Here is a 25,927-nt window from a genome sequence, read left to right on the forward strand (position 1 = left end):
CACAGCGGTGGCATCCTGCCAAGGAGTCAGCTGGACGTGGACCCTGTTCCCTCTGTCCTTGTTGAGGCAGCAGACAGGCTCCCTCTGAAGTGCAGAGAAGCTGCCTGTGCTGGGAGGATCTGCTCGTGCAGCAGGAGTCACAAGAAGATCAGAGGCGAAGGTGTCACAAGCAGACAGGGTGCGTGGCAGAATATAACTGTCTCTTTTTATCCCCGGCAGGTCGCAAGGCAGGGAAAGGCTTTTATGTTTACCAGGAGGGGGTGAAGAACAGGAACGTGAATTCTGGCATGGATGAGATCTTGGCGCGGTTCAAAGTGGCAGCCAAACCTGAAGTGTGAGTAGCTGTGCCCGCTGAGGGCTGGTGTGGGCTGGCTCTCGCCCCTGCCCAGCTCCTTCTCCTGCCTCTGCGCAGCAGCGCGAGGGCTGCACCAGGCAGCGCTGGAGGACGTTGCTGAACAGAGTCACTTCAGATGGCATTCGGCTGTCCCCACGTAGGGGGGCAGGCTGTTGGCTCTGGAGACCCTGTGCTGTGAAGAAAGGCATCCTTGAATTTACCAGCATTTGCTTGGGCACCTTTGCCAGAAAGCTTTTCTGTGGTGGGGCTTGCCAGGGCAGGTGGGTTGGTGCAGCCCCTGCTGTGACCTTCCTGGCATTGGACCTGTTGTACAGCCTGGCACTGAAACATCTGGAGCAGTCCCCATCTGGCCTGGTCGAGCCTTTGCCATTCTTATGTGCCTGCCTCGGGTCGCAACACGGCACTTAGTCCTTATCCTCGTGCAGATAGGGACAGTCTCAGGGAGAAATGGTTCTCTCGCCTACCCCAGGCCTGGCTTTGTCCCCAGTCTGAGCTGGCTTCATGTGCTCCTCCATCCAGCTGCTGCGTTACCTGCACAGCCCTTACAGACTCTTTCCTTGCAGCTGCACTGATGAGGACATCCAGATGCGCTTGGTGACGAGGTTTGTGAACGAGGCAGCCATGTGCCTGCAGGAGGGGATCCTCAGCAACCCCGTGGAGGGAGATATTGGTGCTGTGTTCGGCCTGGGCTTCCCACCATGCCTGGGAGGTAAGTGGGCTCAGCTGGGCTTTTTGCTTGGCTCAAAAGCTTTGTAGTGACCTTGCCTCTTGGGCTCTAGCCACCAGAGGTGAGTCAGCTGTTAAGGCCCCGTTTGAGCTGCCGTCTGACAAGCCTGAATGTCCTTCTCCCACGTAAAGCCTGAGCCAGAGAGGTAGCTCCAGCATTCCCACCCCACGAGAGGTGGTAGTGAGCCAGGGAGCTGCTGTGGGATGTTTCTGCCGGGACCCAGTGGGGTTCCTCTGCTGGTACAGCTGTTTCACAGAGCTGTAGCTGGTGAGGATCAAGGGACTGTAACCAGGCCATGTGCCGTGTCTTCAGGTTTGAATGAGAAGGCAGGGCCATGCTGGCCTCAGCTTCATCAGCGCTTCCCATGAGAACTTCAGAGAAAGAGCTTTTGCCATGCCTTGATAGTCATGGGGCTGTAGGTTGGATGGGAGATTTGCAAAGGCCCTACATTTTTAAGAAATCCCTGGCTTGCTTTTGTGCAGCCGCATGGTCCTCGGTGAAAAACGAGGCTCTGGTGTCTCCTCTCTTGCCACCACTACTTGCCTGAGTGGGCAGGCAGGCATCTTCTGGAAACCTGGTGTTGTGCTGCGCATAGAGCTGAAAAATGGCACCCAAGGACCTACCGTTCCCCGTGTGCCCTCACGGCACTGCTAAAGCTGAGCTGATAACCTCAGCCATGGTGCACAGCACCTTTCAGCCCAAGGTACTTATTGGGCCCAGCCAAGACCATGGCAAAGTTCTCCTGGACCTGTCTGCAGCCTGGCTGGGTGGCCATGGCTTGGGCAGCGGATGAGGCGTGAGCTGAGGTGTGTGTCACAGCTGAAGGATGCTAAGGGCTCTTGGGCGTGAGGTGGTGCTTCTGCCGAGTACCTCGCACTTTCCCTCCTTGAGGCGAGCTCAGGCTTGAATAGGAATTCCAGCTACCTGTGCCCCGGCTTGTCTCCTCGTGCTCGGGCAGCCTGCCTTACCTGCAGCACACCCTCTGGCCTGCGGGGAGCCCCGCGGCTTTGCTGCCAGTTTTAGGATGGGCATTTCGGACCAAGCAAAAGCACCAGCACGGGTGGCAGCATGCTTCTGCTCCCCTCTGAGCTGGGGGGACGCCGGGGAAGGACGCGGTGCTGGCTCCAGCTTGTCAGCAGCTGGGCTGTGACAGGGAAGAGGCTCCTACGCACACTGGGACTATCCCAAAATTTGTCACCGCAGCAACCCAGTATACATCTGCTTGGCGCAGGTGGGCAGGCAGGGAGCAGGGTCCTGTGTTGCCCTGCCGAAAGACTGTAGAGGATCTTCCAGAAAAGGATAAACTGGGAAAAATCAGTGCTCTCACTCTTCAGGCACCTTGATGCCTCTCGCTTCCTTGGCACGGATGTGTCCCTTTGTCCCCGGCAGGTCCCTTCAGGTACGCAGACTCGTACGGAGCTAAGCAGTTGGTGGACAAGCTGCGGAAATACGAAGCCGTCTATGGCTGCCAGTTCACGCCGTGCCAGCTGCTGGTGGACTACGCCAACAGCCCAAACAAGAAATTCCACCAGTGAGCGTGGCCCGACACCACCCGCCCGTGACGCGCCGCCAGCTCGAGCCGGGACCACCAGGCTCTCCAGCGACACCCCATTCTCTGTAGGTTAATCTGCAAAGCACCCGGGGGAGGCAGGGAAGGAAGGAGGGTGGCAGCGGATTGCCTCGTGGCTTGTAGTCATTTCAAGTGCCTTATCAGCTACTGTGTGTTGGGCACCTCCGTCCCATGCTAGCGGGGGCCTGGTGGCTCCTTGCTGGGAGAGAGATTTTCTTCTGTGTTCGCCTCCATGCTGTGACTTCCAGAGCTCCCGGTCTGGCAGGCAGCATCCAGCACGCAGCCGGCCCTAAGGCCTTGCCTTTCCGTAAACTTCCACCGAAATAAATCCCCGTCTCCTGGGTTTGGACTCCATGCCTGCTTCTCCTCCCGTCTTGCTGGGGCAGCAGCCTCTCGGCACCAAGGAAGGGAACCGCTCGAGTCGGAAATAAAGCGTTCAGGCAATCCTCTGGGATCCTTTCCGTGCTTGCTGCCTGCGAGACCTGGAAAGGGGCTGCCGGCGGTTGCTGGAGGGTGGGGAAAGGCAGGGGCTGGGGGCAGTGCAGAACAAAGACTGTCTCTGTCACCTCTGCCATCAATCAGGGGCTGTGAGGAGCCTCCGGCTCCTTTGTCTGGCCCCGAGCGCTGCCGCCGGGGTTATGCTGGCAGATGGACCTGCCCGTAATTGCAAATCAAGCAGCCAAAGGCCAGAAGGGTCCCCCGTGGGGAGAGCTCAGTTTAAACTAAAAGGCTTTAAATCTCTGTGCACCTGGCACTAATTTCCGAGCTGGCCTGGCCTCCGCCTCCCGCCTCCCTGCGGTGCCTTGCCGGGGCTCCAGCCTTTTTCCTGCGCCCTGGCAGGGCTCAGGCCAGGAGCTGAGTGAAGCTGCTCCTCTCGCGTCATGTCTGTGCTTGTTTCTCAAAGCTACCGGGACAAAATTGGGCTGAGACATCATCTCCTCTGCTGGGGGAGGCACCGGGCTGCCGGCGGAGCTGGTAACCAGCCTTCAGCCCTCCCTGGGCAGGGGGTGCAGGGCTGGGCAGCAGCTGTGCTTGTGGGGTGTGAGCCATGTACGAGGCAGACCTGATCCCTTTACGTGGCCAAAGAGCTGGAATTGGGTCCGGGGAGGTCTGTTCCCAGCCCCTCCTGTTGCTATGGCCCCATCGAGCTCTGTGCAGAGCAGGGTTTGGGGAGCTCAGGGCCCTGGGGGCACCTCGCCATCAGGCAGAGGAGCTTCCTTCCAGGGCCCTGACATCCCCTGGGGCACAGGCAGCACGGAGCAGATCCCGGAGCAATGCTTTCGTAGGATGGTTTGGGTGGGAAGGGACCTTTAAAGCCCCCCCAGTGCCACCCCCTGCCCTGGGCAGGGACACCTCCCACCAGCCCAGGTTGCTCCAAGCCCCGGCCAACCTGGCCTTGAACCCCTCCAGGGATGGGGCAGCCACAGCTTCTCTGGGCAGCCTGGGCCAGGGGCTCACCCCCCTCACACCAAAGAATTTCTTCCCAATATCCCATCTCAATCTCCCCTCTTCCAGTGTAAAACCCTTCCCCCTCGTCCCATGGCTCCCCTCCCTGCTCCAGAGTCCCTCCCCAGCTTTCCTGGAGCCCCTTGAGGGACTGGCAGGGGCTGGAAGGTCTCCGCGGAGCCTTCTCTTCTCCAGGCTGAACCCCCCCAGCTCTCTCAGCCTGTCCTCCCAGCAGAGGGGCTCCAGCCGTTGGATCATTTTTTGTGGCTCTCCTTTCCCTTGCATGGAGGACACTGGACCCTTCCCACGAGGTGGGAATGGTATGCAAGGGTGGAGGCAACCCCTGGAGCCTCCATCCCTGCCAAAAGCCCCTTCCCCTCTCCTCCCTGTGCCAAGGGCCTTCTCCGTTGGCTGGTTTTTCTCCCGTATGTTTATTACACTAATCCACAAGGATTAAGTTAAACCAGTCAACGCAAACTCCAGTATTTTCCAGCCCCTTTGGGCCAAAATTACCGTCCAGTGTTAAAGTGGAAAGGAAGGGAGGGCTGGGCAATAGGGCCGAGCTGCCGGGGAGGAGGAACCCCCCAGTCCGTGGGGCAGGGGACAGGAGCGGGGAGAGCCAGAGCCGTGGTCCAAGCGGCTGAGGGGACCCCCCACCATGGTCCATGGGGGGGTCCCCGGCGTGGGGCTAGATCTTGGGGCGCCAGCCCTTGATGAACTGCATGATCTTCTTCACCTGGAGCTTGGTGAGGCGGAAGTCGTCGGCCAGGATCTCCTCGCTGAGCTGCACGAAGATGCTGCCGTCGATGCGCTCGCGGGCGAAGAAGCTGACCACGTCCTCGGAGAGGCCGATGAAGCGCAGGCACTTGGACACCTCCTCCAGCGAGAGGGCCGAGAGGTCGGCGGGGGGCAGCCAGGGCGAGCCGTCCCCGCTGGGACGGGGGGCGGCCGGCGGGGCCCCCCCATCGCCCCGCGCCGCTGGTGGCACCTCGATGACGCCCTGCGCCAGGTAGACGCGGGTGACGCCACCCTCGGCCCCACGCAGGACAGCAGGCGAGAGCGGGGCCGCCCCACGGATGACGATACTGTCCCCCTCAAAGCCTTTGGGGGGGCGAGGGGGGGGTGCCGGCTCCTCCACGGGGGCGAAGGGCTCTGGCGAGGAGGAGGAGGAGGGGGCGGCTGGAGCCGAAGGCGGCTTGGGCCACTCCGGGCTCTCCGGCCATTCGGCCGGGCCGGCGAAGGGGTTGAGAGCCCCAAAGGGGGCAAAACGTTTTTGGGGGGGCTTGAGGCGGGGGCAGCTGCGGTAGGGCTTCAGGGGGGGCTCGGCCCCTGGCAGTGGGGTTGAGCAGCCGCTGCCCGCCCCGGCCCCCGCCTCGACGTACGCCCAGGGGTCCGACCAGGAGGAGGGGGGCGGCTGGGCGGCGGGGGGCAGCGGGCGCCCGGGGGGGTCCCCGGCTTTGCAGTCGCCCCAGGTGCAGGGGTAGCAGTACAGGGAGTAGGCGTCGGGCGAGGGAGAGCCGCTGCCGCTCCGCGGGACAGACCTGCCGGAGGAAGGGGACCAGAGAACCATGGAATGGTTTGGGTGGGAAGGGACCTTAAAGGCCACCCAGTGGCACCCCCTGCCCTGGGCAGGGACACCTCCCACCAGCCCAGGTTGCTCCAAGCCCCGGCCAACCTGGCCTTGAACCCCTCCAGGGATGGGGCAGCCACAGCTTCTCTGGGCAACCTGGGCCAGGGGCTCACCCCCCTCACACCAAAGAATTTCTTCCCAATATCTCATCCCAATCTCCCCTCTTCCAGTGTAAAACCCTTCCCCCTCGTCCCGTGGCTCCCCTCCCTGCTCCAGAGTCCCTCCCCAGCTTTCCTGGAGCCCCTTGAGGGACTGGCAGGGGCTGGAAGGTCTCCGCGGAGCCTTCTCTTCTCCAGGCTGAACCCCCCCAGCTCTCTCAGCCTGTCCTCCCAGCAGAGGGGCTCCAGCCCTCCCAGCATCTCCGGGGCCTCCTCTGGCCCCGCTCCAACAGCTCCGTGTCTCTCCTGTGCCGAGGCCCCAGCGCTGGAGGCAGCACTGCAGGGGGGTCTCCCCCGAGCGCAGCAGAGGGGCAGAATCCCCCCCTCGCCCTGCTGCCCACGCTGCTGGGGATGCAGCCCAGGCTGCGGGGGGGTTCTGGGCTGCCAGCGCACGGTGCCGGCTCATGGCCAGCTTCTCATCCACCACCACCATCACTCCACGGATGCAAGTACATCGGTCCCCAGGCTGTCAGCCCACCACCCCGTCCCCATCGCAGCATCCCCGGCCGCGCTGGAGCCACTCACCCGTCGTGGAGCCCCGAGGAGTAGTAGGAGAGGCTGGGGCTGGGCGAGGGAACAGGTGCCAGCTTCGGGCAGCGCAGGGGTGCCGGGGGGCTGCAGGGCGCTGGGGGTCGGCCGCCCCGGGGCGGCACGGGGGGTGCGTTCAGCAGCCGGCACTCCTCCTTCACCTGGAAGCGGGGTGAGCACCATCAGGCCCCCGGTGCCAGGGAATTTGCCCCCAGGACCCCGTGGCTGGAGGTGGCGATGGGGGACTTGGGGGCAGCCAGACCCGGCCGAGCCACAAAGCTCTGGGTACCAACAGGGTGGGGGAGCCCCAGGGAACTGGGTACCCCATGGCACAGGGATCCCAGAAATTTGGGTACCCCCACAATGAAGGAGAACCCAAAAATTTGGGTACCCCGCGGTGCAGGGGAGCCCTCGGGACTCCAAAAAACAGGGTGCAGGGGAGCCCAGAGGATTTGGGTACCCCCACAGTGAAGAGAGTGCTGGGGACCCCATGGCACAGGGGTGTCCTGAGGATTTGGGTACCTCCTGGTGACGGGGAGCCCTGGGGAACTGGCACCCCGTGGTGCTGGGGAGCCCAGGGGATTTGGGTGACCCTACGGAGCTGGGGGGGGTGACTCCAGAGCCAGGGAACTGGGGGTCCCAGCCCAGAACCCCGCAGCACCTGAGCTGGGGGTCACACTGGCCATGCCGTGGGGCTGACAGCATGGCCCTGGGCTGTGCACCTCCTGCCCATGGCCATGCCGGGGCTCGCACGCACACCCCCCGGCTACCCCACGCATTGCCCCCGGCCAGGGCGGCAGGCGGGACCCCCGGGGTGCCATTCCCCATCCCTGAGGACGGGACCGTGGCTCTTACCGCCTCCGACTTGGGTGGCACAGGAGGCGGGGTGTCCCCGCGGCGCTCGTCCCCGGGCACGCCGGGGCGATGCGGGGACCCCAGTGGGGTGACGGCCCCGAAGGAGAGGAGGTCCTGCCGGCCAGCCCCGCTGCCCGCCTCGCAGCATCCCTCGGGGCCGGGGTTGCTCCAGAGCTCCTCGTAGGGGATCTCCAGCGGCTCCTGAGTCCTGAACTCGGGCTCGGCCCAGTCGGGCGTCATGTATTCCCGGTCGGGGTCGGGGAAGTCGGGCAGGGGCGGGCGCGGGGTGCTCCCCCCGGCTCCCCGCGGTCCCTGGCAGCGGGCGGCGGGCTCCCGGGGGATGCCGGTGCCGCAGGGGCAGAGGGAGAGGCGCTGGAGGGGCTGGCTGAGCTCGTCGCGGGCGCAGGCGGGCAGGCAGAGCCGCAGGCGCCGGGGGCTGGTGCATTCCTCCGAGAAGTCCGGTTTGGCCTCCCGCACGGCCCGCGAGTACTCGTCGGGGTTGAAGCGGTCGTGGCAATACGCCGCGCTGTCCCGCAGCAGCTTCTCCAGCTGGGGGTCCCCGGCCAGGAGCCCCTCGGGCAGCTGGAAGCGGGGCATGTCGGTCAGCAGGAGGAAATGGAAAGGCACCAGCTCGTCCCGGCGGAGGATGCAGCACAACACCACCGTCTTGGAGATGATGCTGACCAGCTTGTAGCAGTGGCCCTCGCGGATGGCGTGCAGGTCGTAGGGGTTGCGCGCCGGGCGGCTGGGGACGGCCACGTTGACGGGCAGCCGCACCTTCTCGATGATGCTGCGGATGGTGTGCTCCCCCTCCTGCAGCCGCAGCTCCAGGGGGCTGCGCGTGCTGAAGCGGCCCTTGCACTGGAAGGGCAGGCTGAGGCTCTCGTTGGTGCGGTGGTTCATGCAGATCAGGCAGGGCATCTTGCCCTTCACCTGCCTGGCCCCTGCCGCCGGCGCCGCCTTGCCCAACTTCCGCAGGATGGTGTTGAAGCGTGACTTCTCCTTCACCGTCTTGGCGCAGAGGATCTCGGCTTGGCCCATCAGCGTCAGCTCGTCCCCCGCGTGCAGCGTGAAGTTGTACACCTCGCTGTCCTCGCTGAACTCCCCCGACACCACCTGCCCCCGCACAGCCCCACCATGGGACCCGCTGCCCTGGACATCGCCTGACGTCCCACCACCATCCTGTAATGTGCCGCCACCAAGCCCTGATGCCCCACCGCTCTCCCCTGCCGTCCCACTGTTCTCTCCTAGTGGCTCACCACGGACCCCCAGTGTCCCCCCAACACCCCCTGATTCCCGTCACCACCCCCTGATGTCTCACTGCTATCCCTGATGTCCCACGACCTACCCCTGGTGTCCCATCACCAACCCCTGATGTCCCCCCGCTATAACTTATGTCCCACGACCTATCCCAATGTCCCACCACCATCCCCTGATGTCCCACCACCAACTCTTGATGTCCCACTACCACCCCCTGCTGTCCCATTGTCCTCTTCCAATGTCCCACCACCATCCCAATATCCCACCACTACCCACAATGTCTCACCACGTATCCCTGTTGTCCCACCACCAACCCTTGATCAATGTCCCACCACTATCCCTTGCTGGGACACTGTCCTCTCCCAATGTCCCACCACCACACCCCACTTCCCACCACCATACCCTGGTGTCCCACCACTATCTCCAATGTCCCACCACCATCCCCTGCTGCCTCATGACCGCTCCCTGACATTCACCTTCTGTCCCACCACTGTCCTCTGCTGTCCCCATACAGACCTTCACGCTGAAGGTGATGGCCTCCATGACGAAGACGCGGTCTGGGAAGATGCTGGCCACCTCCTCCACGCTGTTGAAGTATTGCACAGGCTCACGGATGTCCCGGTCCTGGTCCAGCAGCTTGAACTTCCCTGTGTGGGACCCAGGGTGGTGAGAGGAGCCCGACTCCAGGGCCTGGCCACGGGGACTTGCTGTGACCCACCTTGGGGCCAGCATGGCCCTTTGCGGGGGGGCAGCCGCCCCCAAGACTGGCCTGGGGTCCCTGTCACATTTTATAGAGGCATCTCTGTGGGCTTCACCCAGTGTGTCCAAGTGCTGCAAGGGGACACCAGACCCCCCCCCCCAATACCCATCCCTCGCACACGCAGCATCGCGGGGGGGGGGGGGAGGGGGGGGGGTAGGACAAAGCACAAAGCCCCGCGCACGTGGGGTGTCTCGGCAATGTCACTCCGGCACCCCCGGGAGCTGCCGGGACCAGAAACGCCCCGAGGATGGAGGAACCCTCCTGGAGCAGGGCCGGCGGAGCGGCCAAAACCACAGGGAGCCCCCATTGCCCCCCCAAAACCCAGTCCTGGTCCTGCCAGGGCCCCACAACCCCCCTCTGCCCCACACCTCGGGGGGGGGGGGGGGCAGAGCCACCGGGGGGGACCTGGGAGGGGACGGGGTGGCTCAGCAGCAGCGATGGCGAAGGCAGGAGCTGGGGGGGGTGGAATGTGCCTGGCAGCAAAAACGCCGCCATTGGCATCGGCTCGGCGGGGACGGACCTGAGGGGAATATTAATCCCCCGACGCGCCAACGGCACTGGGGACACGGGGGTCGGCAGAGGCTGGAGCCGGGAGCAGCCCCCCAAAGCCGGCTCGGGCATGGCCGAGCCCCCCAAGGCCGGTTAACACACCGCCCGGCGCTCCCCTCCTCGGCCCCCGTGGGACGGGGCGATTAACCCCTCCCCCGCTCCGTTTCCCATTACTTATTTATTAGCAGGACTCATTACCGCCATGGCGAGCACTTAGAGCCGTCATTAAGGCTCTTGCTACGGCGGCCGCCGGCATCGCAGCGCCTTCCTCTGCGTCGCCCCGGCCCCGGGCCCTTCCTTGTCCCGGCCCCATCCCATCCTTGTCCCTGTCCCCATCCCATCCTTGTCCCTGTCCCAACCCCATCCCTGTCCCTACGACAATACCTGCCCCCATCCTTGTCCCTGTCCCCATCCCCGTCCCATCCTTATCCGTGTCTCTATTCCAACCCATCCTCATACCCATACCCAACCCTGTCCCCATGACAATTCCTGTCCCTGTCCCCATCCCATCCTTGTCCCTGTCCCCATCCCATCCCCATCCCACCCCATCCCTGTCCCCATCCCATCCTTGTCCCTATCCCATCTCCATCCCTGTCCCTGTCCCCGTGACAATCCCTGTCCCCATCCCCGTCCCATACTTGTGCCTGTCCCTATCCTCCCCCTGTCCCCATCCCATCCCTATCCTTATCCCCATCCCTATCCCAGTCCCTGTCCCCATCCCATCCTCATCCCTGTCCCCATCCAACCCTTTCCCCATCCCCATCCCCATCCCATCCTTGTCCCTGTCGTCATCCCGCCCCTGTCCTCATCCCACCCCTGTCCCCATCCCACCCCTGTCCTCATCCCACCCCTGTCCCCATCCCATCCCTGTCCCTGTCCCATACTTGTCCCAGGCCCATCCCATCCCCATCCCTGTCCTCATCCTCATCCCCATCCCCATCCCATCCTTGTCCCTGTCCCCATCCCGTCCCTGTCCCCATCCCATCCTTTCCCCTTCCCCATCCCAACCCCACCCCCAGCCCTGTCCCCATCCCCAGCCCGTCCCCCCGCAGCCCCCGGCGTTGGGCTGGGCACTGGCATGGGGGTGGGGGGGCAGAGAGCAGCCCCCAAACCAGAGCGTCTCCTCTGGACTGGGCCACGCTGGAGCCCCCCCAGTTCAGCTGCCAGAGGCAGCGGGGGGGACCCCGAACCCTGCTGCCCCTGGGGACACCGACACCCTTGTCCTGGTCCCTCGCGCCCCGGCCCCCCCACCTGGGTACTGGAGCGGGATGTCGATTTTGGGGCCGATGACGTAGTGTCCCTCCTCCAGGCTGTGGGCCGTCACCGTTGTCCACTGCCGGCAGGAGTGGACCAGCAGCACGTCCTGGGCGCTCACCCCCTCCACGCGCTCGCCTGCGGGGGGACGGGGCTGTCACCACCCCTGGGACACCCCCCCACCCTCCCCACGGCACCCAGGGGTGGCCGGCGGGCGGCCGGAGGGACGGCGGGATGGACGGCGGGATGGACGGCGGGATGGTGGGATGAGCAGGTGCCGCTGCCAAGAGCCGCCAGTTGCCCGGGAAACAATTTCTTTGTCCCCCCTGAAAAGCTGCAGCCGCCGCAAACAAGAAGTTTATTGAGCTGAGGCCGGCACAGGGGCCCCCACCGCCCCCCCCCCGCCATGGCACCCACCCCAGCACCCACCCGGCTCCGGAGGGATGGACCCTGCTCCAGAGGGGATGGATCTGGGGGGGAACCCTCTTCCAGAGGGGAATACCCAGCTGCGGGGATGGACCCTGCTCCGGAGGGGATGGATCTGGGGGGCAACCCTATTCCAGAGGGGAATACCCAGCTGCGGGGATGGACCCTGCTCCCAAGGGGATGGACCTGGGAGGGGGAACCCTATTCCAGAGGGGAATACCCAGCTGCGGGGATGGACCCTGCTCCCGAGGGGATGGACCTGGGAGGGGGAACCCTATTCCAGAGGGAAGCATCCAGCTTGGGGGGGGATGGATCCTGCTCTGGAGGGGATGGATCCTGCTCCGGAGGGATGGATCCTATCCTGGAGGGGCTGGATCCTGCTCCAGAGGGTCCCCATGGCTGGGGGCAGCAGTTGCCCCCCACCCCCCGGGTGCTGGCCCGGGCAGCGCATCGGAGCCGGGGCAGGAGCCCCAGGGACCCGGGTGGGAGGCAGCCCCTGGTCCCCCGTCATGTCTCACCTGGCCCCCCGGCCTTCCTCCCTCCTCCTCATCACTCCAGCCCCCCTCCCTTCTCCTGGTCCCTCCAGTCTTACTCCTTCCTCCTCCTCCTCCTCCACCCATCACTACATCCTCCCTCCTTCCCTCCTCCTGATCCCTCCAGCCTTCCTCTCTCCCTCTTCCTCCTCCTCCTCCAGTCTTCCCTTCTCCCTCCCCCTCCTCCCTCCAGCCTTCCTCCCTCCTCTTCCCCATCCCTCTAGCCTTCCTCGCTCTTCCCTCTACCATTTCTCCTTCCTCTCCATCCCTCTATCCTTCCTCTCTCCTCCTCCGCACCTCCAGCCTTCCTCCCTCCTCCTCCTCCTCACCCCTCCAGGCTTCCCCTCTCCCTCCTCCTCACCCCTCCAGCCTTCATCCCTACCTCATCCCCATCCCTCTGCCCTCCATCCCTCCCTCCTCATCCCTCCAGCCTTCATCCCTCCTCCTACCTCCAGCCTTCCTCTCTCCCTCCTCTCCATCACGCCAGCCTCCTTCCCTCCTCCTGTCCCTCCAGCCATCCTCCCTCCTCCTCCTCCTCACCCCTCCAGCCTTCATCCCTCCTCCTCCTGGTCCCTCCAGCCTTCCTTCCTCCTCCTCCTCCTCCCCATCACTCCATCCTCCCTCCTTCCCTCCTCCTGGTCCCTCCAGCCTTCCTCCCTCCTCCTCCTCATTTCTCCAGCCTTCCTCCTTCCCCCTCTTCATTCCTCCAACTTCCTCCTCCTCCCTCCAGCCTTCCCCCCCCCGCCCCTTCTTGTCCCTCCAGCCTTCCTCCTTCCCTCCTCCCCATCACTCCAGCCTCCCTCCCACCTCCTGATCCCTTCAAGCCTTCCTCCCTCCTCCTCCCCATCACTCCATCCTTCCTCCTTCCCTCCTCCGGGTCTCTCCAGCCTTTCTCCCCCCGCCCCCTCCTTGTCCTTCCATCCTTCCTCCTTCCCTCCTCCTCCTCCTCCTCCTCCCCATCACTCCATCCTTCCTCCCTCTCCCCTCCTCCTCCTCCTCCCCATCACTCCATCCTCCCTCCTTCCCTCCTCCTGGTCCTTCCAGCCTTCCTCCCTCCCCCCTCCTCCTCCTCCCCCCCATCACTCCATCCTCCCTCCTTCCCTCCTCCTGGTCCCTCCAGCCTTCCTCCCTCCTCCTCCTCGTCCCCCCAGCCTTCATCTCCCCTCGTGTACTTCATCCCCCCTTCCCCCCCGCCCTGCCCCCCGGCCCCCCGGCGCCCCCGGCTCACCCTGCCCGAGGCAGACGAGGGTGGGCAGCCGGCACTGGCTGACGATGGCGTCGAGGGGCAGCGCCGCGGGGCTCCAGCGGAGCCGGGCCAGCCCCGCCGCCAGCTTCTCCATCGCATCGCGGCTCAGGCCGGCCCCGGGCCGCGGGGGGGGGCGGCCGCGCCGGGCTCCGTCGCCGCCGCCGGGCCGGGGCCGGGGCCGGGGGCGGGCGGGGGGGCGGCGGGGAGCGGGGCAGCCGGGAGCCGCCCCCCGCCCGCCCCCGGCCCCTCCTGCCCGCCCGCCCCGGCAGGCGGGACCCCCCCCACCGCGGCGGGGGCGGGGGGAGGCGGCGGGCGGGGACCCCCCCTTGGCCGGGCATCCCCCCGGCGGGGACCCCCCGAGGCGGGGGGGCTGCTCCCGGGGGGGGGGAAACGCTGCCCCCCGGGGATGGGGCCGCCGTCCGGAGGGACCGCCGCTCGCCCGGGGGTACCGGGGGGCTCAGCCCGGCCGCCGCGGGTCCTTCTGGGGGTACCGGGGGGATAATCCCGGCCATCCCGGGTCCCTCCGGGGGTGCCGGGGGGGGGCTCGGGTACCTTCGGCCGCCGAGGGAAGGGGTCGAGGGGCGACTTGGAGCCCGGCCGTGCAGGGGCCGTGCGGGGCGGGGGGGGCTGGGACCGAGCCGGGGGTTTCCCGGAGAGACACCAGGGCTGGAGGGGCCGAGACGGTCGCGGCGGGGGAGGCGGGGAGCCAGGGGGCTACGGAGGACCCCGAAGGAGCCAGGGGGCTACGATGTCCCCCCCCCCCCGGACACCCCACAGCCCTGAGCCACGAGTGGCACCGGCACACGGAGCGGGGACCACCCCCCCGGACACCCCCAGGCAAAGCTCGGCAGCCCCCCAGCGATGGGTGCCGGAGACCCCGACCCCTCCTCCAGGGCCTGTCTCGGTGCAGGAGGTGGGGGGGGTGTCCTGGGGCAGGTGAGCGGGGCGGAGGGACACCAAAGGTGCCATGGGAGCAGCAGCAGGGTCCTGCGGGGCAAAGCCCCAGGGGGTTGGGACACAAAAAACTTGCCAGAAGCAGCAGGAATGGGAAAGGAGCAGGGATGGGGGATGGGGAAGGGATGGGAAAGAATGAAGGGATGGGAAAGGAGCAGGGATGGGGACGGAGAGGGGATGGGGACGGAGAAGGGATGGGAAAGAAGGGATGGGGATGGAGAAGGGGTGGGAAAGGAGCAGGGACAGGGATGGACCAGGGATGGGGACGGACCAGGGATAGGAAAGGAGCAAGCACAGGGATGCAGCAGCAATGGGGACAGAGCAGGGATGGGAAAAGAGGCAGGGATGAGAAAGAAGGGATGGGAAAGGAGCAGGGACAGGGATGGAGCAGGGATGGGGACGGAGCAGGGGCGATACAGCAGCAGGAGGATGGGGAAAGCCTCAAGACCCACTGCCAGGGATGACACCGACAAGCGGGACCCTGAGAGTCACCGGACGGTGTCCCCCATGGGAGGTCCCTGCCGCGTCCCCTCTCCCCGACCACCCCCCGCTGGCGATGGCTGTGACCCCCAGCCCCACGGCGGTGCTCCAGGCCCCGGCTCCTCGCAGCAGCGGCCAAGCCGGGGCGCCGAGCCCGTCCCTCCCCAGCCCAGAGCGCCGAGCAGCCCCCGGGGACGGGGAGGGTTTGGGGTCCCTGTGCTGCCCCCCACAGCCCCACTCCCTGCGAGGGGGACCCAGGCGCAGCCTTGGCAGCGGCTTCATTGGCAAAGGCAGCACAAAAACACCCTCTCCCGGTTACCGACACCATGGCAGCGGCAGGGGAGGAGGAGAAGCGCGTCCCCCCTCTGCCAGCCCCCGCCATGGGGACGGGGACAGGCCCCTCGCCGAGCTTCTGTGGGGGCTGAGTCCCCCAAAGGCTGCGGGAGAGCCCAGAGAGGCTGGGGAGAGGGGAGCCACAAGGGCGAAGGGACGCTGCTGGGGGGGAAAGGACAGAAATGAAGGCAGGGGGGTGCTGGGGCTCTCGGGGAGCTGGAACCCCCCCCCGTAACTCGCATCCACAGCGGGACCCACGGGTGCGGAGAGGGGAGGGCTGGAACAGCCGCTTTCCATCAATGCGATGGCAAAGGTCCTCTCCGCGGGGCTGGGTGACACAGACCAGGTACCCCCAGCCAGGGGGGTCCACGCTGGGGCCGTCGGACTTGGTACCACCCCGCCCTCAGAAAAGGACAGCCTTTTCTATAGGAAAACCAGACAGACTCCTCAGAAGAGCCCGGCCTGCACTCGCCAGGTTTCGCGGGGACATCGCGGAGGGAATTTAAGGGGGCCGAGGAAGTCACCAATGCAAGTTTATAAAAGCTTTTATTTGCTCTTGGTATGACCAAGAATGGGACAGTGATCTTTTATACAATTTGATACAGTAAGTGGTACAAAAGAATGTGTTTTAAATAAAAAGCCAGAGTGGAGTAGCAAAAATATTAAAAGATTAAGTAAAAAATCGTAGGCATGGGAATTAATCCTAGACCTTAAGTTGATGCTGTTTTTCCACCGTCCAAGTGGGAAGCGCCGCGGTTCCCCCTGCCCCGCTCGGCCCTGGCAGCTCCGGGGGTTAACACACACCTGGAGGAGAGATTCAGCCCCGGCTTTTCGTTTATTGTGACCAATTTAATCAAGTTATAACTTTTGTGCCGTGACAGAACGGTGGCACTGAGCCTTCCTGCGGCGGGCAGGGGGGCTGGCGCGGGGAACGCTGCTGCCGCATCCTTCTCTCGGCTGGATCCCACACCCAGGGCAGGGCAGGTTTCACAAGCGGTTAGTGTGCTAAGCTAGCAGGGAGTTTAGAAATAAAAGTTACTGCAAATTCCTCCAACATGATTATTATTATTATAAATTTTTTATTTTTTTTTTTCCTTTTTAGCATATGTATCGACTTTTGTTGCTCACTCCCTCCTGGGCTGGGCCTTGCACTCCACCAACACAAGACAAAGCCAAGCCCCGCGGTTAAAACTCACGGTTTTCATAGGACCAGGAGTAGGCCGTGTAGAAAGAGTTCCGTTTATTAACTGGGGAAGGCGCAGAGGAAAGGGAGGTGGGAGCGAGTAGTACCAGCCAGGGGCCTGTCCTCTACCTGTTGGCTTGCAACAAACACAGCGACTACAAGGGATCCCGGGGGGGTTACACAGAGGGAGCCGCGCCCCTGGAAGCAAATAAAAAGCTCATGTTTAAAACAAGGATCATACAAAACAAAAAACACCAACAACACAACCCTTGATGTATATTTCTCCATTTTTTTTCCCTTTTTGATAACATTAGAAAGTGCAGATTTAACCAAAAGGTGGCCGTATTCCACAGCGCCCAGCCCGGCCCCAGGAGCCCCTGGCCTGGGAAGGGGCAACACGCGCCGAGACAAAACACCGGAATACAGAGGGAAAAGGGAGACGACACCTCGGTCAAGTCATGACAGGGGAAGGCATTCAAGACTCGAAGTCCCATGTTAAAACACCGTCATTTCATTAAAATTAAACCACAGCGTTCTGTACTACTTCAGTGACTGACCGGAGACGGCCCCAAAGCCAAGCGGGCAGGAGCGAGGCAGGGCCTTGGCCGACTCTAAAGGAGAAGGGGAGGCCTGGGGAGGAAGAAGCATCTATTCAAAAAACAATCTCTTTTTGTCCTTGGCCGGGGCAGGTCTCCTCCGGGGTATTTCAAACGCGAGGCAAGCGAACGCGCAAGCGCTGGGGGGACAGGGGTTGTCCCTCACCCCCTTCCTGGCAGGAATGGGGGAGCTGCGGTGACAGCGGGGGAGCTGCGGTGACGCCCGGGGGGGCTGGGCAGCCCTGCTGGCACCCCCTCGCCCCCGGCGAGACCGACCCGAGGACCAACGGACTCCGCTTTCAACACCGGGAAACGGGAAGTTTTCAGGGAGGTAATAAATTAAACTGCCAACTTTTTGTTTGTTTTTCGTAAATCGCAGTTTCGCTCAGCCTTCGGGCAGGCCAGCGAAGAGCTTGTTGGAGCGGCTAAAACAGGAAGAGAGAACTGAAAAGTCCACGTTAACTGCTGTCAGTTTGGGGATGGCATGTTATATTCATACACATAAAGTAGACAACCACATCACCCTCCATAGAAAACTAGTGCATGCAAATAACTCTTCCATATCATAAAACCCAACGGCTATGCAGGAGGAGAGAGAAGAGATACTAGTGAACCGACATCGGCTAGAGGGAAATTAGTAGGTATCTTCAACATTTTTACCTTGAAAGCTAACTCAGTGCTTTGTATTAAAGTTTTTGGCAAACATACCACGTTGCCATCCTTTTAATTAACACATCACACCATGAAGAAATGCAAATAAAAGCAGCATGCAGGCAAAAAGGAAAGAGCCGCAAGTGAGGGGGGGAAAAAAATGGCAGCGGGAACAGTTCTGAATGGCTAGATCACCAAAAAGGAGACACAGCAGAGTAAATGTAATATTTTTTTTTTTCGCACCACCCTTTGTCCTCGATGCGTTACACCAACAATTACAGAAAGCAATCACGAAAGAGTTCAGTATTTTAAAATGGTCAAGTATGGATGGTATGTCTCCTGCACATGCTTCCACCAGAAGAAAAGAAATTAAAAAAAAAAAAAAAGAGAGTGAAAACAAAAAGTTCCTTTCCACATAAGGCACAGGACAAAATAAACCCCATTCACATACTCAAGGCGAAAATGAGTGTTTTCCTGGCTCTTTTGCTGATGCGTCTAGAGAGTACGGTGACTCAAGCACATTATCCATGACAGAAAATTCCACTGTTGTACAAAATAAATTGTTAATTCTAACTTTTATTCTTATACAATTTGCAGAAGAGAGTTGAATATGATTGCTATATGTTTTAATGTCAGGAGGAACGGGACTATAATACAACCAAAACGTAGTGGTAAGTTGAGCAGGTACATGAAAAAATGAAGTCACGGAGATGATTTTCCTATACATGGTGTTGAGAAAAATTATAGTACGCAAGCTGTCCTAAACGGAGAAACAAAGGGAGACAGGAGCTGGTTAAGATGAGGAACAAAAACATTGGTTTAAGGTTAAAAACGGGCAGAGTGGTTTGTTTTGCAGCGAGAAAAAAGGGGCGGTGGATGGCGATTGGTGATATAGGAGAAGGTTCAGCAACACTTGCTCTTCCAGCCCGTCACCCCACCTCCACTGCTGATATCTACATTTTCACTGTTGGGCTCTTTTACAGGGGTCTGCAATGAAACAAGGGAAAAAGAAGAAGTTAGATGACTCTCGAGACATTCTGAAATAAAGTCTTCAGAGCTGAAGAGAGAGCGGCCTCCAAAAAGACTTCATCACCAAAATAATATTACGAATAAACTAAGGGCAAAGAGCTCCCCAGAAACGTAGGGAACCCTCCTCCCCCTCCAGCAGAAGTATGCCGAACCAATTTACGGTTGGGTTTTTCTTGTTTCGTTTTAAGTAAACAACAACCGGAAAGCTGGGAAAAAACCCAGCTTCTTGACTCGGACCACCCCAAAGTAAACTCAAACTATTTCTAGATGCTGCTCTTGGAGCCGACACTCGGCTACGTCAGTCACAGCGTACAACACCACACGCTGGAGTTAAATTATGTGAACTAATGACCTTAAAAACCCACAGAGTAATTTAGGGATAAAGAGGGGTTGTTCAAAAGCATCCGCCTTCCAGTTAACCGGGACGCCGACTGCCGAGGCAGCGGACAAAACAGGCTCGTCTGCGTCACGGGATGGAAACTCGGTTGGACCAAAGCAAAAACCCAAGTCGAGTGGTTTTGATCAGCTGCTAACATCTACTGCCAGCCGGCTAGAAACAAACCTAAGCATCCATCAGAATAGTGCAGTTTAGTCCCCATATTCCTTTTCTTATTCCCTTCGGCACAGCCTTGCAAAAGCTACCCCCCTGCCTTCTTCAGGTAAATACATCGAGGCCCAAAATAAAAATGTAAAGGTCAAAAGAGTCGGTAAGACTCGCTCGCCTGAGCTCCTGTTTACTGAAGGCTAAACACTGGATTTTCATGCAGTTTCTCACACAAAGCTTGCCAAAAACCTGAACCACCTGGGCTGGTGGGAGGTGTCCCTGCCCAGGGCAGGGGGTGGCACTGGATGATCGTTAAGGTCCCTTCCCACCCAAACCACTCTGTGATTCTATTCTATGAAAAACCGGTTAACAAACAAGTCCGAAGCACAATGGCGAACCAGACATTGTGGAGCAGATGCACATTTAAAGGGTTGTGAAAGGATTCAGCATTGACCTTGCACTGAACTTCTAACCGACTAACCGGGATGCCATTATCAACCACGCTCAGAAGAAGCAGTGATGAAGGGGGTCTTGATACGGGGCTGGGGCACAGAAAAACCATGTACGGTCCCTCGACTAGGAGCAAAGCACGTATGCTATGGTCGGCCAACCCATGTCTCTTGAGATCCATGGAGTTCCAGTGGTGGAGAGGGACGACCTGGTCGTAAGCAGGAATGTGTCCGTGTGGGGGTTACTGGGTACAGCGAGTCCTTGGCTACGGGAGCACATCAACTAACTGGAACCAGCCCTGGAGCCACCCATGCATCCAGCCCAGCTCAATCAACAAGAGTGGCAGCTATGGGAAGCCGATGCCTTTTCTGCTCATGAAAGGCATCAGGGATGCAAGTCTAGCGGTATCTCGTAGCTCTGGGCATACACGGATTTGGGTGCGGGCCGCAGGAATTGCAGCTGTCTATGGGACGCTCTACGATTCGCGAGGGGGAGCCAAGCAGCAGCAAGAACTGGTGATCCACGTTCTTCTCTCAGTTTGATATAACCTTCCAACAAAGCCTCCACTGAAATGCAGAAGCCGAGAGGGCTAATCATTGGAAACAAGGCAGAAGTGACAGATCTCGTTCATCTGTTGTCAACCCCACCTGAACCCTTCCCAACAGGCGCTTAGCGGTTCTTAGTGTTGTGTATCAATGGAGATGGTGGCAGGAAAGGACGATTCTCTTCCACGCCAAATGAAATGTTTTAACTCCACGCACGCGCACAACACAACCACGAGTTTAAGGGCCAAATAACTCCGAGTTTACATTCCTTGGCTCTTTGATGTCTGTTAGTCTCTCTAGATAATACCCCTCCAATAACGAAACATCAAACAAGCTTTAGAAGCTTCAGGTGTACAACAGTCCTCCTTTAGTGACTCCTTTGTCTTAGCATGCCCAAGTCAAAAGCTGCAACAATTCATGTGAACATCAAAAGCAACAGGAGCTGAAATTTCAGGATGTTGCACCTACCTTTCGAAGAATGTCTTCTGCTAATGTGAGGAATGCCTTCTCAATGTTTATATTTGCTTTTGCACTAGTTTCGAAAAACCTAATACCATGCTCCCTAGCAATCTAAACCAAAAAAAGAAAGAAAGAAAGGTTAGCATTTCTGTGAAGTTATTCCATTGGTGCCACTATAACTTCGGGATTAGCGGCATTTATAAGCATGTGATACTCTTTCAGCCATAGCAGGTGTCAGAAGTACTAGCGAGACAAAGTGTCACAAAGGAATATTTGGAACTTAATGATTCAGAAACAGCAATTAAAGTGCATTAAATCACAAGTCAATGTCTGAACATGAGACGACAGAGACCGTACAAGCCTGTCGCATGGTAAGTAACCTCAAGGATGCCTGAAAAATTTTAGTTATCAAAGAAAGCAGAAACTGCAGCTGAACTTGTTCCATTCGTGGCAGTTCTTTGCAACTTCTGAGAAAACGTTCCCTAGGCTTACAAACCGCTAGCAAATGCAGCCACCTTGTTCGTTCCCTGGCACATCCCCTTGTGGCATCTCAAGCACCTGGAGACGGTGAAGCCTTGGCACTGATGTGCTTACTTTGATAAGCAAGTTTTTGCCCGACACTTACCTGTTCGCCTTTTGCTTTAGGGACAACTCTCTTATCTTCCATGTCACACTTGTTTCCTAACAGCATCCTCTCCACATCTTCATTGGCATGCTGAAACGAGACAAGAGACAGGCTTACAATCTCCCCCAGCAGGCAGTAAATATCTATTTCACTTTTGTGGAGTGCCTGAAGTCCAGGCTAACGTTTACAGGTCTTGGTGTCCTGCACTTTCCCAAGTCCTAACAAAGACTGCTAGAAACCAGTCTTCAGACAGTGCCTTTGGACTAAGCTGCTCGTATCCCTGGGAGTGGAATGAGACAACAGCTACGGGCTTGACACAGCTCTGTCACCACCACAATGCCAGTTATTTTCCCCCTTCCTTTTCACTTCTGTAATTTAAGGGTGAAGTCTTCCGTTACGAAAAAGGCAACGTGCTGTCCTGCAGCCCAGACCCTTCTTACAGAAATGCTGCTACAAAACATGGCGGGACAAGAAGAGCCCCGTGTCTACAGCTGCCAACAACCAAGCTTCATGCACTCGAGTGGCTCCAGCCGATGCTACCGTTTTTTTGATGTTTAAGGGGTCCTTTGCATAGTTTTATTGTAGACAGGTAAGTCTCCTTAACAACTGCAACCATGCTTTCAACCACCACAAAGCCAAATAACCAGAAAGTTAGTAAAAAACCCTTTTTGCCTGTAATTTCGTTTAGAGGAGTTACCAAGTTAACTAACAAAGGAAAATTACAGCTCTCTAGCATCACGCTGTTCCTCTGATGTCGCCATCAGAGCAAGACCACAGGTCAGCTTTGTGCTTTAGCCCTATCTGCTAAGGACCTCACAGAGAAGTTGAGAAACTCAAGCAGTGAAGTGGCACGCAGACTATATACCAGGCAAACGCGCAGCAGGACAACACAAAGGGAAAGCTGAAGCAAGCACCACGCTAATGCTCAGGACCCAAAGAAAAGCAGGACCACATACACAGGGAATCAGCTCTGTAAGGCAAACGCGAGTGCCAATGCCAATGCTTTCCTAAGGAATGCCGAACGAGCAGAAAAGCCTGGGCTGTTCAGTTATTGTCGTCCTGCCAATATCCATCAAAGCAAGGAAAGAACACGCCAAAGATATCCACCAGATTAGCAGGAAAGTTCCAGCAGCCACAGCACAAGGCATCACTTAAGTGGATAACTGAAGCACTTTGCAACCTGCCATGAGAAGCTTCTTGGAAAGTCTAATCTGAATTTACTTTCACTCCAACAGCCTTAACACTACTTTACGGTAGCATTATTAATAGAACTACAGAGGCAAGAGATCCACGTACCAGTACTCCTGCTTACAGTAATAACCCATTTCACATTCCTCAGGAGAACCACCCCCAGTTTTTTCCTTCAGCTCACAAGGAGGAAGAGCAACCAGACAGCAAAGGTAGATTAAGATATCATGTCGAGTAAGACTCTGAAAACGTTAACTTTTCATGCACACACACAACACTGCTTAGGCAGCAACAGACTTTTCAAATACAGCCAGCCCCAACGTATAAAACTCGGCACTTGAGCAACTTAACTAATTCCTACGAGCCCAAAGCGAAAGTGCACGGCATAGCACACCTCTGCAGAACGTGTGAACTTTAAATTATCACGCATTTAGCAAGGATGAAGGTGTAACACCTCTAGGTGTCTTGGCTATTTCTAAATTAAGGCTTAAAGTATCCTGTATAAGAGCCGCCTGGCAAGGAATAGGAATTCCAGCTTGCTTATTGAAAACTCTCCTCTTTGAGAGAATACCCTCGGCAACATCACCTTGTAAAACCACAGCACTTCGTTACTTCATTCCCAACTATCACTTGCAATAATCCGTACAAGAGCGGGTGACAGCCGCACACATTCTAGCAAGAAGCCTCAACACTGCACTGGAACCTCAGAGGATGACTTCACCCATCGATTCTGCAGATGCACTCCATTAGTGAGCTTTTTCCATAATGAAAAAGGCTTCCTAAGGTGTCACATATCCCTTATAAAACTGCAGTAACCACGCAGCCTTCGTAACACACCTGAAATCCGCTGCAGAGGTTTGTGTGACACAGATTTGAAAACATGAGGTCAGCAAAACCGCTCACTTCTCGGACACAATGGTATGAATGACATTCACATGAATTACTCAACTTCCTGGATACTACTGAATTTTTTAAACAAGGCAACTGCAGCATGTAAAGGCCTTGGTTTCAAGTTTACATTCAACTCATCACTGAGCCTCTTCCTGTGCTCCTTTACTTCCTCCCCTGCGGTACCCACCACAACGCGTATCCTTCCATGAACAGTATAGTTTCCCATTTCTCACGCTGGGGAATTAAAGTCCCAATATCACATTTCTGCTCTGTAATAACCTTTCGCCAGCCTCAGTGCTTCAGCTAGCAATGCCTGACAGCACCCATCTGCTGACGCTCAGTTCTACAGGGCCATCTTCATGCTCTCTAGCAAAACAACGAAGCCGGAAAATCCAAACAATTATTCCATTTGGGAACAGCATAACAAAAGCAAGAACTAACAGTTGCGCTGCTCTCCAACATCTCAGAACTCCCAGAGAATGAACTCCTGGGGGTGCAGGCACTGAATGTTTCCACATCAGTTTCTCCTGCTTCACTTGGCCTTGCTTGGAATTTTACCAAGCTCCGTGTTTGGTTCTCCTTTAACAAGGACAAACGTCAGCTGGGCAGCTTTGAGTCATTTGCTAAATCCAACACCAGCAGTTTGCCACGCTACCTGCAACGGCCACAATAAACTTGCAAATATTTCATGACATCGATTTTGAGGGAGCAGAGGTGATCAGATTTAGTTATCTCTGAGGATTTACATAGTTGTCCTTATAAAATAGGCTAGTACTAGAAGTGACATATTCTACAGCTGCTCTACAGCTTATGGCTTTGCGCTGCTCCTCTGCACACCCCCTTGTGGCAGCAGCTCCTCCTGAAAACTGCAGCTCACAGTTCCTACAAGATGTATTCCTTACCTCCAAGTATTCTCCAGCCAGAAACAAACTCTGCTCATGTATGATCTGACATTTTAGGACACCTGTGTAGCGTTGTGATCCTTCATGCCATCGCTGAAGGGAGAGTTGAGGGAGGGACGGAGGAGAGCCAAGGAACAGCACCCAAACCCTTGTGCTAATTTACACCTTCTGCCAGGACAGACGCAGAAGCTGCAATCCAGAAGCTGAGTTCTGCGGGACTCATCACATGCTCTACGGGTCACAGCAAACAGCTGGATGGTGGGATCTTACAGACATTACTCACCTCATCTATGTTTCTGAGCCACTTGCTGATGTTTTCAAAGCTCTTGGCATTGGTGATGTCATATACTAGCATGATCCCCATGGCACCTCTGTAGTAGGAGGTGGTGATGGTGTGAAATCGCTCCTGCCCCGCTGTGTCCCTGTGGAAAACAGACAAGAGCACGCATCAGAGGCAAGCTCTAAAGAAACCAGCACGGTATATCTATTAGACAAGCGTATGGCCCAGTATACTGGGACGTGCAATGTTTTGAAGAACCGTAGGAGACACTCCAACGTGCATCAGCAGCAGCTTCAAAGAAGGTCCACTCCATCCCAGATGCAGCTGAACACTCAGAGAAGAAAGGACAAGCTGCAGTAAGCCAGGCTCAAAAGGGTACAGAATCGAGGGTCTGAAGTTTCTCTTTGTGATTTTACTTTAAAGGGGACTGTTTAAAAAAACACATTTTGGAGTCAACTATGACAGAGACAGAAGATGCTGGGCTGCCCAACTGGGCTTACACGACTAAGGTGGCAGAAGATGAAGCCATCTGTTGAACAGCAAAGCAGTGAGATGCAGTAGGTCTTCTGGTATCTTACCACAATAAACAAATCCAGTATCAAGTCACGGTAGAAATTTGTTAAACTTCATATTTTTTTATTGACAACTTGAAACTTGCACTCAAAAGGAGAAACTCTTATTTCCAAGTCCCATATCTCAGGGGAGCGTCTCGGACATCTGAGCTTCAGTGGAACCCAGAAACAGGCAGGACAAAAACGGGAGCAAGAAATGCTCTACCAACACTTCGACAGCACTGTGAGCTCCAGCAGCGGGAGGGTCTGAACAAGCCCAGAAGCATCGTTGTCCCAGACACTCTCCCCTGTTACTGACCAGTTCTTCCCAAGTGAACATATAAATAAGGCACTTCAGAAGTTCACCTACAAGGTTTAAGGTACACACCATAACCACTGACCAGCCTGACGAGACACTGCACAAACCCAGCTGACCCAGAACTATTCTGTAGGAAGTTCTCAAAACGTAGGTTGATCAGCAGGGCCGCTGCCAAAGTCAGGAGAGACTGGAACTGTGACCAGCCATGACCTGCCCCAACTGTCCAGCCAACACCACCACCATGCCCAAGAACATCCCCTTCCACTTCAGCAGCTGCTGAGCAGCCACGAAGACAATTGCTCACCATTTTCTGGAACTCAGACTTAAAACTGAGAAGAATTTTGTTTTCAGATCAATTTGATAGAGCTTTAACACGATCTTACACATTTATATTCCTGAAATTTTAGGCCACAGTACATAACAAGTAGATCTAGAAGATGTACTGTAACATTAAGCCGTTGATTTCTATAAGCAATATCCTGAAAATCGATCATGCAAGATTAATGACAGTATGTATTTTCCCATCTAATTTTGAGATCTTTCATGGAACACGTGAGATTTGGTTAAATAAACTCGCATGCCATTAAGTTGAGAATTAAGAGTTCTCAAGAGTAAGAACACGCAGTTGTCTTTCAGAGAACATAAACCTA

General features: G+C 57.9%; 3 protein-coding genes across 6 annotated transcripts in view; 1 reads left to right on the forward strand and 2 right to left on the reverse strand.

Moving 5' to 3' along the window:
• HADHA (hydroxyacyl-CoA dehydrogenase trifunctional multienzyme complex subunit alpha) overlaps positions 1-3,098 on the forward strand; it is a 28,444-nt gene extending 25,346 nt beyond the window's left edge. For both annotated transcript variants that reach the window (XM_074582216.1, XM_074582214.1), the window contains 3 exons: positions 220-334; positions 919-1,064; positions 2,472-3,098. In XM_074582216.1, coding sequence (XP_074438317.1) covers positions 220-334; positions 919-1,064; positions 2,472-2,617 — 407 coding nt within the window. In that variant the 3' untranslated portion in view covers positions 2,618-3,098. The remainder of the gene's footprint in view (positions 1-219; positions 335-918; positions 1,065-2,471) is intronic.
• A 1,463-nt stretch (positions 3,099-4,561) lies between these two features.
• GAREM2 (GRB2 associated regulator of MAPK1 subtype 2) lies at positions 4,562-13,426 on the reverse strand. Of its 3 annotated transcripts, XM_074578409.1 has the most exons (6): positions 13,280-13,426; positions 11,090-11,230; positions 9,046-9,176; positions 7,270-8,385; positions 6,412-6,575; positions 4,562-5,639 (listed from the first exon to the last, which is right to left on the reverse strand). In XM_074578409.1, exons 1-6 carry the CDS (start codon positions 13,389-13,391, stop codon positions 4,787-4,789), a joined length of 2,517 nt encoding a protein of 838 aa, XP_074434510.1. In that variant the 5' UTR covers positions 13,392-13,426; the 3' UTR covers positions 4,562-4,786. The 3 variants fall into 3 exon arrangements, with proteins under 3 accessions (XP_074434510.1, XP_074434511.1, XP_074434512.1); XM_074578410.1 differs by lacking the exon at positions 11,090-11,230; XM_074578411.1 differs by lacking the exons at positions 11,090-11,230; positions 13,280-13,426 and adding an exon at positions 10,037-10,100.
• A 2,861-nt stretch (positions 13,427-16,287) lies between these two features.
• Positions 16,288-25,927, reverse strand: part of RAB10 (RAB10, member RAS oncogene family) — a 48,343-nt gene continuing 38,703 nt past the window's right edge. The window contains exons 3-6 of the mRNA XM_074582287.1: positions 24,411-24,549; positions 21,147-21,236; positions 20,531-20,632; positions 16,288-18,481 (exon numbers count right to left, since the gene is read on the reverse strand). Of these exons, the coding sequence (XP_074438388.1) occupies positions 18,398-18,481; positions 20,531-20,632; positions 21,147-21,236; positions 24,411-24,549 (415 nt within the window). The 3' untranslated portion in view covers positions 16,288-18,397. The remainder of the gene's footprint in view (positions 18,482-20,530; positions 20,633-21,146; positions 21,237-24,410; positions 24,550-25,927) is intronic.

This window comes from Larus michahellis, chromosome 3 (assembly GCF_964199755.1).
Source record: "Larus michahellis chromosome 3, bLarMic1.1, whole genome shotgun sequence".
Taxonomy (NCBI): domain Eukaryota; kingdom Metazoa; phylum Chordata; class Aves; order Charadriiformes; family Laridae; genus Larus; species Larus michahellis.